General features: G+C 45.0%; 1 protein-coding gene across 1 annotated transcript in view; it reads left to right on the plus strand.

Annotated features, from left to right (window-relative positions):
• Positions 1 to 13,771, plus strand: part of LOC110522377 (uronyl 2-sulfotransferase) — a 117,826-nt gene that overhangs the window by 63,144 nt on the left and 40,911 nt on the right. Inside the window, exon 2 of the mRNA XM_036976014.1 lies at positions 13,110 to 13,153. Coding sequence (XP_036831909.1) covers positions 13,110 to 13,153 — 44 coding nt within the window. The remainder of the gene's footprint in view (positions 1 to 13,109; positions 13,154 to 13,771) is intronic.

The raw sequence follows: 13,771 nt of genomic DNA on the forward strand, positions 1-13,771 counted from the left end.
TGCTCCTAGTGGCAACTGTAGATCACCTTTACTCCACACACATAGACACATACTAAGCTCTCCCTCACCCTCCATTTGGCAAATCTGACCATAACTCTACCCTCCTGATTCCTGCTTACAAGCAAAAACTCAAACAGGAAGTGACACTCTCAATACAGAAGTGGTCTGATGAAGTGAATGCTAAGCTACTGGACTGTTTCACTAGCACAAACTGGAATATGTTCCGGGATTCATCCGATGGCATTGAGGAATATACTACATCAGTCACCGGCTTCATTTAGAAGTGCATCGACCTCGTCGTCCCCACAGTGACCCAACCAGAAGCCATGGATTACAGGCAACATTGGCACTGAGCTAAAGAGCTACCGCTTTCCAGGAGCAAGTCACTTATCCGTACTCTTATAAGAAATGCCGCTACGCCCTCCGACAAACCATCAAACATGCAAAGCGCGCCCCCCGAGTGGCACAGCGGTCTAAGGCACTGCATTGCGGTGCTGAGGCGCCATTACAGCCTCGGGTTCGGTCCCAGGCGGTGTCACAGCCGGCCGTGACCGGGAGCCCCATAGGGGAGGGTTTGGCTAGGGGAGGGTTAGGGGAGGGTTTGGCTAGGGGAGGGTTAGGGGAGGGTTTGGCTAGGGGAGGGTTAGGGGAGGGTTTGGCTGGGGGGATTTCCTTGGCTCAACGCTCTCTAGTGACTCCTTGTGGCAGGCGCCAGCATGCTGACATCCGTCGATAGTTGAACGATGTTTCCTTGGTGCGGAAGCAGCACACATTGGTGCGGAAGCAGCACACATTGGTGCAGAAGCAGCACACATTGGTGCGGAAGCAGCACGGCTTGGCGGATCATGTTTCGGAGGACTCATGACTCGACCTTTGCCTCTCTCAAGCCCATTGGGGAGTTGCAGCGTAAAAAAGGGGTAAAGTTCACACAAAAAATCTGATAAAACAGGCAAAGCATCAATATAGGATTGAATCCTACTACATGGGCTCTGATGCTTGTCGGATGTGGCAGGGCCTGCAAATTATCAAGGATTACAAAGGGAAACCCAACCATGAGCTGTCCAGTGATGCGAGATGCTCGCTTCGAGGCACCAGCTGTTCCGGACGACTGTGTGATCAAGCTCTCCGTAGCCGATGTGAGTAAGACCTTTAAATAGGTTAACATTCACAAGGCCGCGGGGCCAGACAAAATACCAGGACACGTACTCAGAGCATGTGCTGACCAACTGGCAAGTGTCTTCACTGACATTTTCAACCTCTCCCTGGCCCAGACTGTAATACCTACATGCTGCAAGCAGACCATCATAATCCCTGTGCCCAATAACGCCAAGGTAACCTGTCTAAATGACTATCGCTCCATAGCACTCACATCTGTAGCCATGAAATTCTTTGAAAGTCATGGCTCATATCAACACCATCATCCCAGACACCCTGGACCCACTCCAATTCGCATAGCGCTCCAACAGATCCACACATGACACAGTCTCTACTGTACTTGACACTGCCCTTTCCCACCTGGACAAAAGGAACACCTACGTGAGAATGCTGTTCATTGACAACAGCTCAACATTCAACACCATAGTGCCTTCCAAGTTCATCACTAAACTAAGGACCCTGGGATTAAACACCTCCCTCTGCAACTGGATGCTGGACTTCCTGACGGGCCACCCCCAGGTGGTGACAGTAGGCAACAACACATCTGCCACGCTGACCCTCAACACGGGGCCCCTCAGGGGTGGGTGCTTAGTCCCCTCCTCTACTCCCTGTTTACCCACGACTGCGTTGCCCGCACGACTACAACACCATCATTACATTTTCCAATAACACGACGGTAGGTCTGATCCCCAACGACGATGAGACAGCTTACAAGGAGGAGGTCAGAGACCTAGCAGTGTGGTGCCAGGACAACAACCTCTCCCTCAACTTCAGCAAGAGAGAGAAGCTGATCATGGACTACAGGAAATGGAGGCCCGAACACGCCCCTATTCACATCGACAGGGCTGTAGTGGAGTGGGTCGAGAGCTTCAAGTTCCTTGGGTGTCCACATCACTAAGGACTTATTATGGTCCAAACACACAAACACAGTCGTGAAGAGGGCACGAAAACGCCTCCTCCTCCTCAAGGGGCCAAAAAGATTTGACATGGGCCGTCAGATCCTTAAGAACTTCTACAGCTGCACCATTGAGAGCATCTTGACTGGCTGCATCACCGCTTAGTTTGGCAACTGCTTGGCATTCGACTGTAAGGTGCTACAGAGGTTAGTGCATCTGGACCAGTACATCACTGGGGCCAAGATCCCTGCCATCCAGGACCTCAATACCAGGCAGTGTCAGAGGAAGGCCCAAAAAACTGTCAAAGACTCCAGCTACCCAAGTCATAGATTGTTCTCTCTGCTACCGCACAGCAAGCGGTACTGGAGTGCCAAGTCTGGGACCAAAAGGCTCCTGAACAGCTTTTACCCCCAAGACATAAGACTGCTGAACAGCTTTTACCCCCAAGACATAAGACTGCTGGACAGTTTTTACCCCCAAGACATAAGACTGCTGAACATTTTTTACCCCCAAGACATAAGACTGCTGAACAGTTTTTACCCCCAAGACATAAGACTGCTGAACAGTTTTTACCCCCAAGACATAAGACTGCTGAACAGTTTTTACCCCCAAGACATAAGACTGCTGAACAGTTTTTACCCCCAAGACAGGTAGGCTAGTTGAGAACAAGTTCTCATTTACAACTGCTACCTGGCCAAGATAAAACAAAGCAGTGTGACAAAAACAACACAGTTACACATGGGATAAACAAACGTACAGTCAATAACACAATAGAAAATCTGTATACAGTGTGTGCAAATGAAGTAAGGAGGAAAGGCAGTAAATAGGCCATAGTGGTGAAGTAAATACAATTTAGCAATTAACACTGGAGTGATAAATATGCAGATGAGGATGTACAAGTAGAAATACTGGTATGCAAAAGAGCAGAAAAAGAACAAAAAACAAATATGGGGATGAGGTAGGTAGTTGGTTGGATGGCCTATTTACAGATGGGCTATGTACAGCTGCAGCGATCGGTTAGCTGTTCAGATAGCCGATGCGTGAAGTTAGTGAGGGAGATAGAAGTCTCCAGCTTCAGTGACGTTTGCAGTTTGTTCCAGTCATTGGCAGCAGAGAACTGAAAAGAAAGGAGGCCATATGAGGTGTTGGCTTTGGGGATGACCAGTGAGCTGAGATAAGGTGGAGCTTTACATAGCAAAGACTTATAGATGACCTGGAGCCAGTGGGTTTGCCAACAAGAGCATACAGGTCACAGTGGTGGGTAGTATATGGGGCTTTGGTGACAAAACGGATGGCACTGTGATAGACTGCCTCCAATTTGCTGAGTAGAGTGTTGGAGGCTATTTTGTAAATGACATCGCCAAAGTCAAGGATTGGCAGGATAGTCAGTTTACGAGGGTATGTTTGGCAGCATGAATGAAGGAGGCTTTGTTGCGAAATAGGAAGCCGATTCTAGATTTAATTTTGGATTGGAGATGTTTAATATGAGTCTGGAAGGAGAGTTTACAGTCTAGCCAGACACCTAGGTATTTATAGTTGTCCAGATATTCTAGGTCAGAACCATCCAGATTAGTGATGCTAGGCGGGCGGGCGGGTGTGGGCAGCGATCGGTTGAAGAGCATGCATTTAGTTTTACTAGCGTTTAAGAGCAGTTGGAGGCCATGGAAGGAGTGTTGTATGGCATTGAAATATTTTTTGGATGTTTGTTAACACAGTGTCCAAAAAGGTCCAGATTTATGCAGAATGGTGTCGTCTGCGTAGAGGTGGATCATAGAATCACCCACAGCAAGAGTGACATCATTGATATATACAGAGAAAAGAGTCTAACCCTTTAACCCTGTGGCACCCCCATAGAGACTGCCAGAGGTCCGGACAACAGGCTTGATTTGACACACTGAACTCTATCTGAGAAATAGTGAACCAGGCGAGGCAGTCATTTGAGGTAATTTAGGTAATATGTACATGTAGGTAGGGGTAAAGTGACTAGGCAATCGGGAGAGATAATAAACAGAGCAGCAGCAGCATATGTGATGAGTGTGAAAGTGTGTATATTATAGTGTGTGGCGTCAATATGAGTGTGTGTGTGTGTTTTGTGTGTGTGAGCGTATGTAGATGAGTGTGCTTTGGAGTGTCAGTGTAGTTTGTGTCAGTCCAGTGAGTGTGCATACAGCCAGTGCAACAGTGTCAGTGTAGTATGTGTCAGTCCAGTGAGTGTGCATAGAGCCAGTGCAACAGTGTCAGTGTAGTATGTGTCAGTCCAGTGAGTGTGCATAGAGCCAGTGCAACAATGTCAGTGTAGAATGTGTCAGTCCAGTGAGTGTGCATAGAGCCAGTGCAACAGTGTCAGTGTAGTTTGTGTCAGTCCAGTGAGTGTGCATAGAGCCAGTGCAACAATGTCAGTGTAGTTTGTGTCAGTCCAGTGAGTGTGCATAGAGCCAGTGCAACAATGTCAGTGTAGTTTGTGTCAGTCCAGTGAGTGTGCATAGAGCCAGTGCAACAATGTCAGTGTAGAATGTGTCAGTCCAGTGAGTGTGCATAGAGCCAGTGCAACAATGTCAGTGCAAAAAAAGGGGGTCAATCCATCTGCCGATCTACCATTCCACTGTTTAATTGCTATATTGTAATTACTTCGCCACCATGGCCTATTTATTTCCTTAACTTACCTCATTTGCACTCACTGTATTTAGACTTTTTGTTTTCTTTTGTTCTACTGTATTATTGACTGTGTGTCTGTTTTACTCCATGTGTAACTCTGTGTCGTTGTATCTGTCGAACTGCTTTGCTTTATCTTGGCCAGGTCGCAGTTGTAAATGAGAACTTGTTCTCAACTAGCCTACCTGGTTAAATAAAGGTGAAATAAAATAAATATAATACTATCTTGCACCCCTGCACATTGTCTCAGTACCGGTACTCCTTGTATATAGCCTCGTTATTGTTATTTTATTGTACTATTTATACTATGTACTACTTATACTATTTCCTTTTTTTTGCTAATCTGTTCTTTTTTTAAGCCTGTATTGTTGGGAAAGGGCTTGTAGTAAGCAGTTCACGGTGAAGTCTACACCTGTTTTAGTCGGCGCATGTGACACGTTTGTACTTTTGATTTGAAATTCTATGGTAGGCACCTTAATCTGCTGTTCAGCCAGTAGCACGCCCCTGTATCCCATGATACACTAATCCCATTAACCCTTGGCCACACACACACACACACACACACACACACACACACACAGACACACACACACACACACACACACACACAGACACACACACATACACACACACACACACACACACACATACACACAGACAGGCAGGCAGGCAGGCAGGTAGACAGACAGATGCACACACACACACAGACACACACACACACACACACACACACAGACACACACACACACACACACACACACACACACACACACACACACACACACACACACACACACAGACAGGCAGGCAGGCAGGCAGGCAGACAGACAGATGCACACACACACACACACACACACACAGACACAGACACACACACACACACACACACACACACACACACACACACACACACACACACACACACACACACACACACACATACACACAGACAGGCAGGCAGGCAGGCAGGTAGACAAACAGATGCACACACACACACAGACACACACACACACACACACACACACACACACACACACACACACACACACACACACACACACACACACACACACAGACAGGCAGGCAGGCAGGCAGGCAGGCAGGCAGGCAGACAGACAGATGCACACACACACACACACACACACACACACACACACAGACACAGACACACACACACACACACACACACACACACACACACACACACACACACACACACACACACACACACACACACACACAGAGACAGACAGACAGACAGACAGGCAGGCAGGCAGGCAGACAGACAGACAGACAGACAGATGCACACACACATGGAAAGAGAGAGAGAGACACACACTCAACTCTCTGTAACCCCTGGCTGTGGGTCAGAGTTGGATGTGTTACCTAAGGGTCAAAGAACATCAACCTTTCCTGCTGTGTGAACCCTAGCCCTTCTCCCTCTTCCTCCCCCCTCTCCTCCTTACTCTCACACATCTCCCTTCCTCTCCCCTTCTTCAATCGCTGTTGTCCATGTACCATATGTACCATATGTATCAGGTTTGGGCTTAATTCAGAATTTGGGAATTGACTCTCATACAATTTGTGAGTTGAAATTTGAATTGAATTGGCCACACCCCCACAGAATGTAGCATTTGAGTTTGAGAGACAGGAAGTAGAATTGAATTCTGTGCAATTCAAATAAATTCTACTTAGTAGCTAGGCTTCCATCCAATTTGGCAACAGATTTTAATGCAAATATACTCAAATCTGCATAAAGAAAATATGCCCATTTTCCCACCAGTGGTGTTTTTACACCAAACGGACTTGTTGCGGATAATAAACAGTGTGTCATGACATAGTGAACTCAAAATGGACATTTTCTCTTAAGTTTTCATGTACCAAATCAAAATCTAATGTTCAACATGTTTCCATCACATTTTCAACATGACCTAGTTTTTCTACAAACTGTTGCGTTAAATAGCTAATGTGCCTACTCTGGTCTTGACACCTGCTCTCTAGCCAACAGCTCACAGATAATGCTAGTAAACATGATGAGATTCTTATGGAGAAGAGTGAGAATATTATTTGTCAAACGGCAGTCAAGCATCGGTCAACCTGTCACCAGAATAAGACCCTCAATATTTATTGGAAAGGAGAATCAAGCTCATCGCCATGCACTTTCACCACCCTGTGAAATTCATCATCATTTATTTCATCTGTAGCCTAATAAACTGCATGGTTTCCCGAGTCGCAGTGGGAGGACCACACACCATCACATGATGAAGGTCTTGCTTGAGCTGTGTATGCAACTGGTTCACCTCTGATGCTCACAGGCAATGATTATTGGAAGAGATTTCTGAATGTTCTTTGCCCAGCATACACCCCTCCAACCAGACCTGCCTTATCTACTCATTTGCTGGATGCAGAGTTCAACAAATTATAGAGAAACAGACAATCATCTCTGATGGGTGATCGAAGGTTTGTGGGCAAGGAATAATTAACTACATCATCTCCACCCCTCAACCAGTATTCTACAAGAGCACAGACACAAGGGCAACAGACACACCGGTCTCTACACTGCAGATGAGCTGAAAGCAGTCATCAATGACCTTGGACCACAGAAGGTATTTGCACTGGTGACAGACAATGCTGCGAACATGAAGGCTGCTTGGTCTAAAGTGGAGGAGTCCTACCCTCACATCACATTGAATCTGCTCCTCAAGGACATCATGGCACTGAAAACAATGGATACACTCTACAGGAGAGTCAAGGAAATGATTTGGTATGTGAAGGTAGCACCAATCTACCTCACCAAGCAAAGTGAGAAGAATAAGAGCACCACATTGAAGCTGCCCAGCAACACCCGTTGGGGTGGTGTTGTCATCATGTTTGACATTCTCCTGGAGGGGAAGGAGTCTCTCCAAAAAAATTGCCATATCACAGTCTGCCGATATGGAGAGCCCCATTGAGAGGATCCTCCAGGATGATGTATTTTGGGAGAGAGTGGTAAGCAGCATGAAACTCCTGAAACCTATAGAAGTAGCCATTGCAGGGATTAAAGGAGACAATGAAATCCTGTCTGATGTTCAGACTCTGCTTACAGATGTAAGAGAATACATTCATACTGCCCTGCCCACTTCACTGTTGCTCCAAGCAGAGGAAACTGCAGTTCTGAAATAAATCAAAAGGCGTGAAGACTTCTGCCTGAAGCCCATACATGCCGCAGCATACATGTTGGACCCCAAGTATGATGGCAAGAGCATCCTGTTTGGTGCAGAGATCAACAAGGCCTATGGTGTCATCACTACTGTGTCTCACCACCTTGGCCTGGATGATAGCAAGGTTCTTGGCAGTCTGGCGAGGTACACTTCCAAGCAAGGGCTTTGGGATGGAGATGCATTATGGCAGTCTTGTCAACATATACCATCAACCACTTGGTGGAAGGGAATTTGTGGATCTGAGGCTCTTTCCCCTGTTGCCTCCATCATCTTCCAAATCCCACCCACATCAGTCGCCTCAGAACGCAACTGGTCCGTTTGGGAACACACACATCAAAGCACGCAACAGGCTGACCAGTACAAGGGTTGAAAAATTGGTGGCCATCTGGGCGAATTTGAGGCTTTTTGAGCCTGACAATGAGCCATCCTCAACAAGGTTGGAAAGTGACAGTGAAGATGAGGCCCCAGAGTCTGATGTTCAAGATGTGGACATTGAGGAGGTCCAGGGAGAAGACATGGAAGTTTGAGAGGAAGACAACCAAAGCTTTAGTTTCTAGACTATCATTTTTTCTAGACTATCATGAGTCCACTCATTTCATTAAAGTTTAATTCATAACTAAATTGTTTGTTTAATTTCTATCGGAAGGATTTAATCATTTGCACTTATGTCTACTAATGATAAGGTAAAATGTTTATGTTTCTGTCTCCATGTGGTATGGTAAATATATCTAATGCAATAAGCATCTACATTTAAACTGTATTAATATTAATTTGCATATATTTCCGTTAATTCCCACAAAGTTTCCACCTCTGAATAAAATGTGCAACCCTACTCAAGTGTGAGAGAATGTATACCATAGACGTTTCTATTCCAAACCATAGCATGAAACCATAGAATCCAACCATAGTCTTGTGAATGTAACCAAGGTGACTAGAGAACTAGATTCGTCTAGAGAAGAACTCCATGGAAGCTCAGTAGATTCCACCGCTCCTGTCGTTGTGGGTGGATGGTAGCTGTCTGTTTTTACGAGTATGTGCCCTGGGAGAAATTAGTTCCAATCCCCGTTGCAAATGATAAACGCACACAGGGGGTCGGCCCTGAACATGAATGACAGGGAGGAACTGAAATGTCTGTCTCTCGTTTCCCCACCCTGGGACGACCTCAGATGCCTCTGCACGGCCTGCCAACCAAAGCCTCCCTCAGCATTCCTCATTAAGAATGCATTATGCATGTGTGAGTGCATGTGTATGTGCATGTGTATGTGCATGTGCATGTGTGTGCAGCAGACATACCTGAGGGTGTGTGTGCAGTGCAGCTGTCTCCATATTAATATACTGTTGCAGCTGACAAAATAATGTACCACAGAAGTGTTATAGGAAGTCATGCTGACACTGTATAACTCAGAGGCCTGCAAGGATACTTGCTGGAGTGTGAGTGTGTCTTTGCATGTGTGTGCGTGTGATTCTGACACCAGGCCACTGTTCAGATAACTAATTGACCAGAGTCCAAACACCACAGCTATCAGAAAGGGTAAACAGGCTATGTCCGAAATCTGGCATGTCTACTACTTACTTAAACTGCATACCTGTAGTTACTAATCATACTACGTACTACTTAGTACACACTGTTTAATAGAGTATGCAGTATACCACGGCCGCAACATACTACTTTTGGTGCGTTCAAGACAACGGAGAACTCTGAAACAAAACGAGTTCAAACTGGGAAACATTGTGACGTCGATGATCTTCAGGATGGAGAATTCGGAGCTCTAGGATGATGCCCGAGTGTCCAACTTGTAATTCCAGGTTGGGTGACCATTCAGAAAAAAGAAGGAAGGGAAGTGCTGCTAAGCTACACAGTAGTAGGTCTTTGTAGACAGAAGGTAGTCTTTGGTAAAAGGGGTAAATTGGTCAACAAAAAGAAAGGAGAACCAAGGCACTCTTCATATAATGAATTAAAATGCCTTTATTTGTATAGCATGTTTAATGGAAACAAATATTTAAATATCTCTGATGTGTTTCATCTGCATGGCCTTTGTCAGGGAGATGATAATACAATGTCTTCTTTTGAACAGCATTTTCCAATTAACCCTGAGTTGAAGAGAGAGTGGTTACAGAATTCACTGGACAGATGTCTTAACAAAATGCAAACCAAGGCTAGTAGAACCACTAGAAAAGCCAAAGTGGTTGTCACGTTCTGACCTTAGTTCCTTTATTATGTCTTTGTGTTAGTTTGGTCAGGGCGTGAGTTGGGGTGGGGAGTCTATGTTCTTTTTTCTATGTTGTATTTCTGTGTTTGGGCCTGGTATGGTTCTCAATCAGAGGCAGGTGTCGTTCGTTGTCTCTGATTGAGAATCATACTTAGGTAGCCTGTTTTCCCCATTTTAGTTGTGGGTGATTATTTTCTGTCTAGTGTTTTTCGTCACCTTACAGGACTGTTCGTTTGTTGTTTTGTTCAGTGTTCAGTTGTTTTATTAAAATAATAGACACTTACCACGCTGCGCATTGGTCCTCCTCTCTTTCTCCAGACGACAACCGTTACAGTGGTTCTAGCCTTGAATAGGATTGGACAAAGTAGTTCTAGCCTTGAATAGGATTGGACAAAGAAGTTCTAGCCTTGAATAGGATTGGACAAAGAAGTTCTAGCCTTGAATAGGATTGGACAAAGAAGTTCTAGCCTTGAATAGGATTGGACAAAGTGGTGAGAGTAGGAGAGCCATACATTTTATAGTACACAAGATCACAGCAATGGACCACGGCAGTCCAAACATAGCAGAGGGCAATAAAGCATTGGATGACTGTTCAATTAGATTTTTTCCAGTCAGAGCATGATTTTTTCAGACTTCCCTGTCATCTTGAACGCACCTTCAGTTACGGCTTCGCAAATGATCCGGCAGTGGTGGAAAAAGTACCCAATTGTCATACTTGAGTAAAAGTAAAGATACCTTAATAGAAAATGACTCAAGTAAAAGTGAAAGTCACCCAGTAAAATACTACTTGAGTAAAAGTCTACAAGTACTTGGTTTAAAATATACTTAAATATCAAAAGTAAATTGAATTCCTAAAATATACTTAAGTATCAAAAGTAAAGTATGAATAATACAACATTCCTTATATTAATTAAGCAAACCAGATGGCACAATCTTCTTGTTTTTTAAATGTACTTATAGCCAGGGGCACATGCCAACACTCAGACATTATTTACAAATGAAGCATTTTTGTTTAGTGAGTTCTCCAGATCAGAGGCAGTGGGGATGACCAGGGATGTTCTCTTGATAAGTGTGTGAATTGGACCATTTTCCTGTCCATTTTCCTGATAAACATTCAAAATATAACGAGTACTTTTGGGTGTCAGGGAAAATGAATGGAGTAAAAAGTACATTATTTTCTTTAGGAATGAAGTGAAGTAAAAGTTGTCAAAAAATACAAATAGTAAAGTACAGATACCCCAAAAAAACTACTTAAGTAGTACTTTAAAGTATTTTGACTTAAGTACTTTACACCACTGTGAACCGGAATGGATCATCTGTAGCCTTACCCAGTGACCTTTCACGACAGCAAAGTGTTGTTGTTTTGGGCTGAAGTTAGCTAAGTAGCTAGCATTTGGAAAGACGTCAACTGGAGTTAACTGTAGACCTACGCATGTATCAATTGAAGAGTCTCAACTGAAGCTTGAGAGGAATGCAGTGCTGAGGCAGAGGGCTCGTAATGAGGACGACTGGTTACTACTCTGAACTGTATGTAGTGAGCTTTCTGGCGCCCAAAGCTGCAAAGACATCGCCCAAGGGTGTGCCATACATTGTGCAGGAGAAGTCCAGTGGCTACTCGACTCAGCCTGGTTCCCAGAGTAGCTAGTCTTTTACAAGATTGTCACCAGACTCCGTCTTCATCAACCATCTCCCTGACCCCCTTTCTCTGATCAAGTCATGAACTGTCCCTTATTCTTTTTGGAGGATGCATGCACTCAAATACTTGGCCTCTATTGGCTGACCTAGCCAACTATAGGTAAGCTACTCATGACCATGTGTTTCTTGTTTGTTTGCTTTTGATGCGCCTGAGATTATGACATTAAATCAATTATTATTATACCAAAGATGGTTTATTTAGTTTAGTGGAGTGAAAAGCTCTGATGAAGGCTAAGAGGCTGACAGGTAAGCTTCAATAAAACAGTGATAGTAGCAAGAGCAGCGTGCAGGTGTGAGTAGAATTGTTGAAAGTGTCTATCATAGTCCAAAACGTATACGCGTACACACAGCAGTGTTCTAGAATATTGCACTGTTGGCTTTGATACTTTTTGCCAGTGAGTAGAGGTCCTCCCTTCTCTTCACATTTAAGAACAACCCAACTTCCCCCTCACCCTTTCTCAATCTCTCACTCTCTCTCTCTCTCTGTCCCCCTCTCTGTCTCTCTCACTCTCTCTCTGTCCCCCTCTCTCAATCTCTCTCACTCTCTCTCTCCCTCTCTCAAACTCTCTCACTCTCTCTCTCTCAATCTCTCTCACTCTCTCTCTCTCCCCCTCTCTCAATCTCTCTCTCTCTCAATCTCTCTCACTCTCTCTCTCTCTCTCCCCCTCTCTCAATCTCTCTCTCTCTCTCTCTCTCTCTGTCCCCCTCTCTCAATCTCTCTCACTCTCTCCCCCTCTCTCTCTCTCGCTCTCTCCTTGCCTCTGAATGTTGTAGAGGTGATGGGAAGTATAGCGTCTCAGTGTCTCTGGACGCGCTCCGCTCCGAATGCAGAGTGGAGAAGAAAAGGCCGCTGTCTGGAGCCTGGTCCTGGAGTTGGAGAGTGGGCTGAAAGGAGAGCATAGATCCTCAGTGTGAGGCGGCCTTAAAAGGGACCCTTTGTCCAGAGATGAAACGACTCCATAACTGGCAGATACTGTATAAATGGGCCGTAGCTCACTCATGATGACATTCCCACACTTTATGTAGATGTGAAGGTCGCTCTGTTTTTCTTAGAGAGATAGTGACTGGCCAGGCCGGGCTATTGGTGGTTATTGACGATTGTTGTGGCTGGATGTAGATTTCCTTCCTGTCTATGTGATATTTATTCAGATATTTATTGGTAATCATTGACTTGAGGTCACTAGCCTGTGGAATCTTAACTCAGTCAAATGGATTTTTCCGCCAGTGGATTTGCCGTAATACGATTGAACACTATTGGACTGTAGCCCTGAATAAATATCTATACCTCTGTTTCTTCACAGGAGAATCCACATATCTCGATGACCACGGACCCCCAGCTCCCCGCGTAAGACCATCACAACAGCACTCCTTCTTTTTATTTTACATTACTCTATCACTTCATCTTTCCCTACCTCACACTTCCTCTGATCCCTCTCTTTCCACCCTATCCCACTTCTTGTTTCCTTTTTTCTTTCACACTCCCCTTTCTTTTCTCCATCTCTCTCTGATGTGCTGCCCTGTGTACGTGAGTGTGACAGTCCAGTCCATGCAGGATAAGGGTGAGGTCTATGTCTGGAGAAGCTGTGTGTGAACATACTCTAAATACCAAATACTGACACACACACACACACTAACACACACACATGCCCGCACACACACACTGGGCCTTGTGTCTGGCCAGCTGCATCTGTCTGCCTCTATCTCACTTCTACCCCTCTGGCCCTCTCTATCGCTCCCTTTCTACCAACCCTCATCCACACTTTCTTTGATCCCCTATTTCTACCCTTCTACCTATCACCCTTTATCTATACTGAACAAAAATATAAACACAACGTGCAACAATTTCAAAGATTTTAAAGAGTTACAGATAATTTAAGGGAATCAGTCAATTCAAATAAATGCATTAGGCCCTATTCTGTGGATTTCACATGACTGGGCAGGGGCGCAGCCATGGGTGGGCCTG

Source organism: Oncorhynchus mykiss, chromosome 4 (assembly GCF_013265735.2).
Source record: "Oncorhynchus mykiss isolate Arlee chromosome 4, USDA_OmykA_1.1, whole genome shotgun sequence".
Lineage (NCBI taxonomy): Eukaryota > Metazoa > Chordata > Actinopteri > Salmoniformes > Salmonidae > Oncorhynchus > Oncorhynchus mykiss.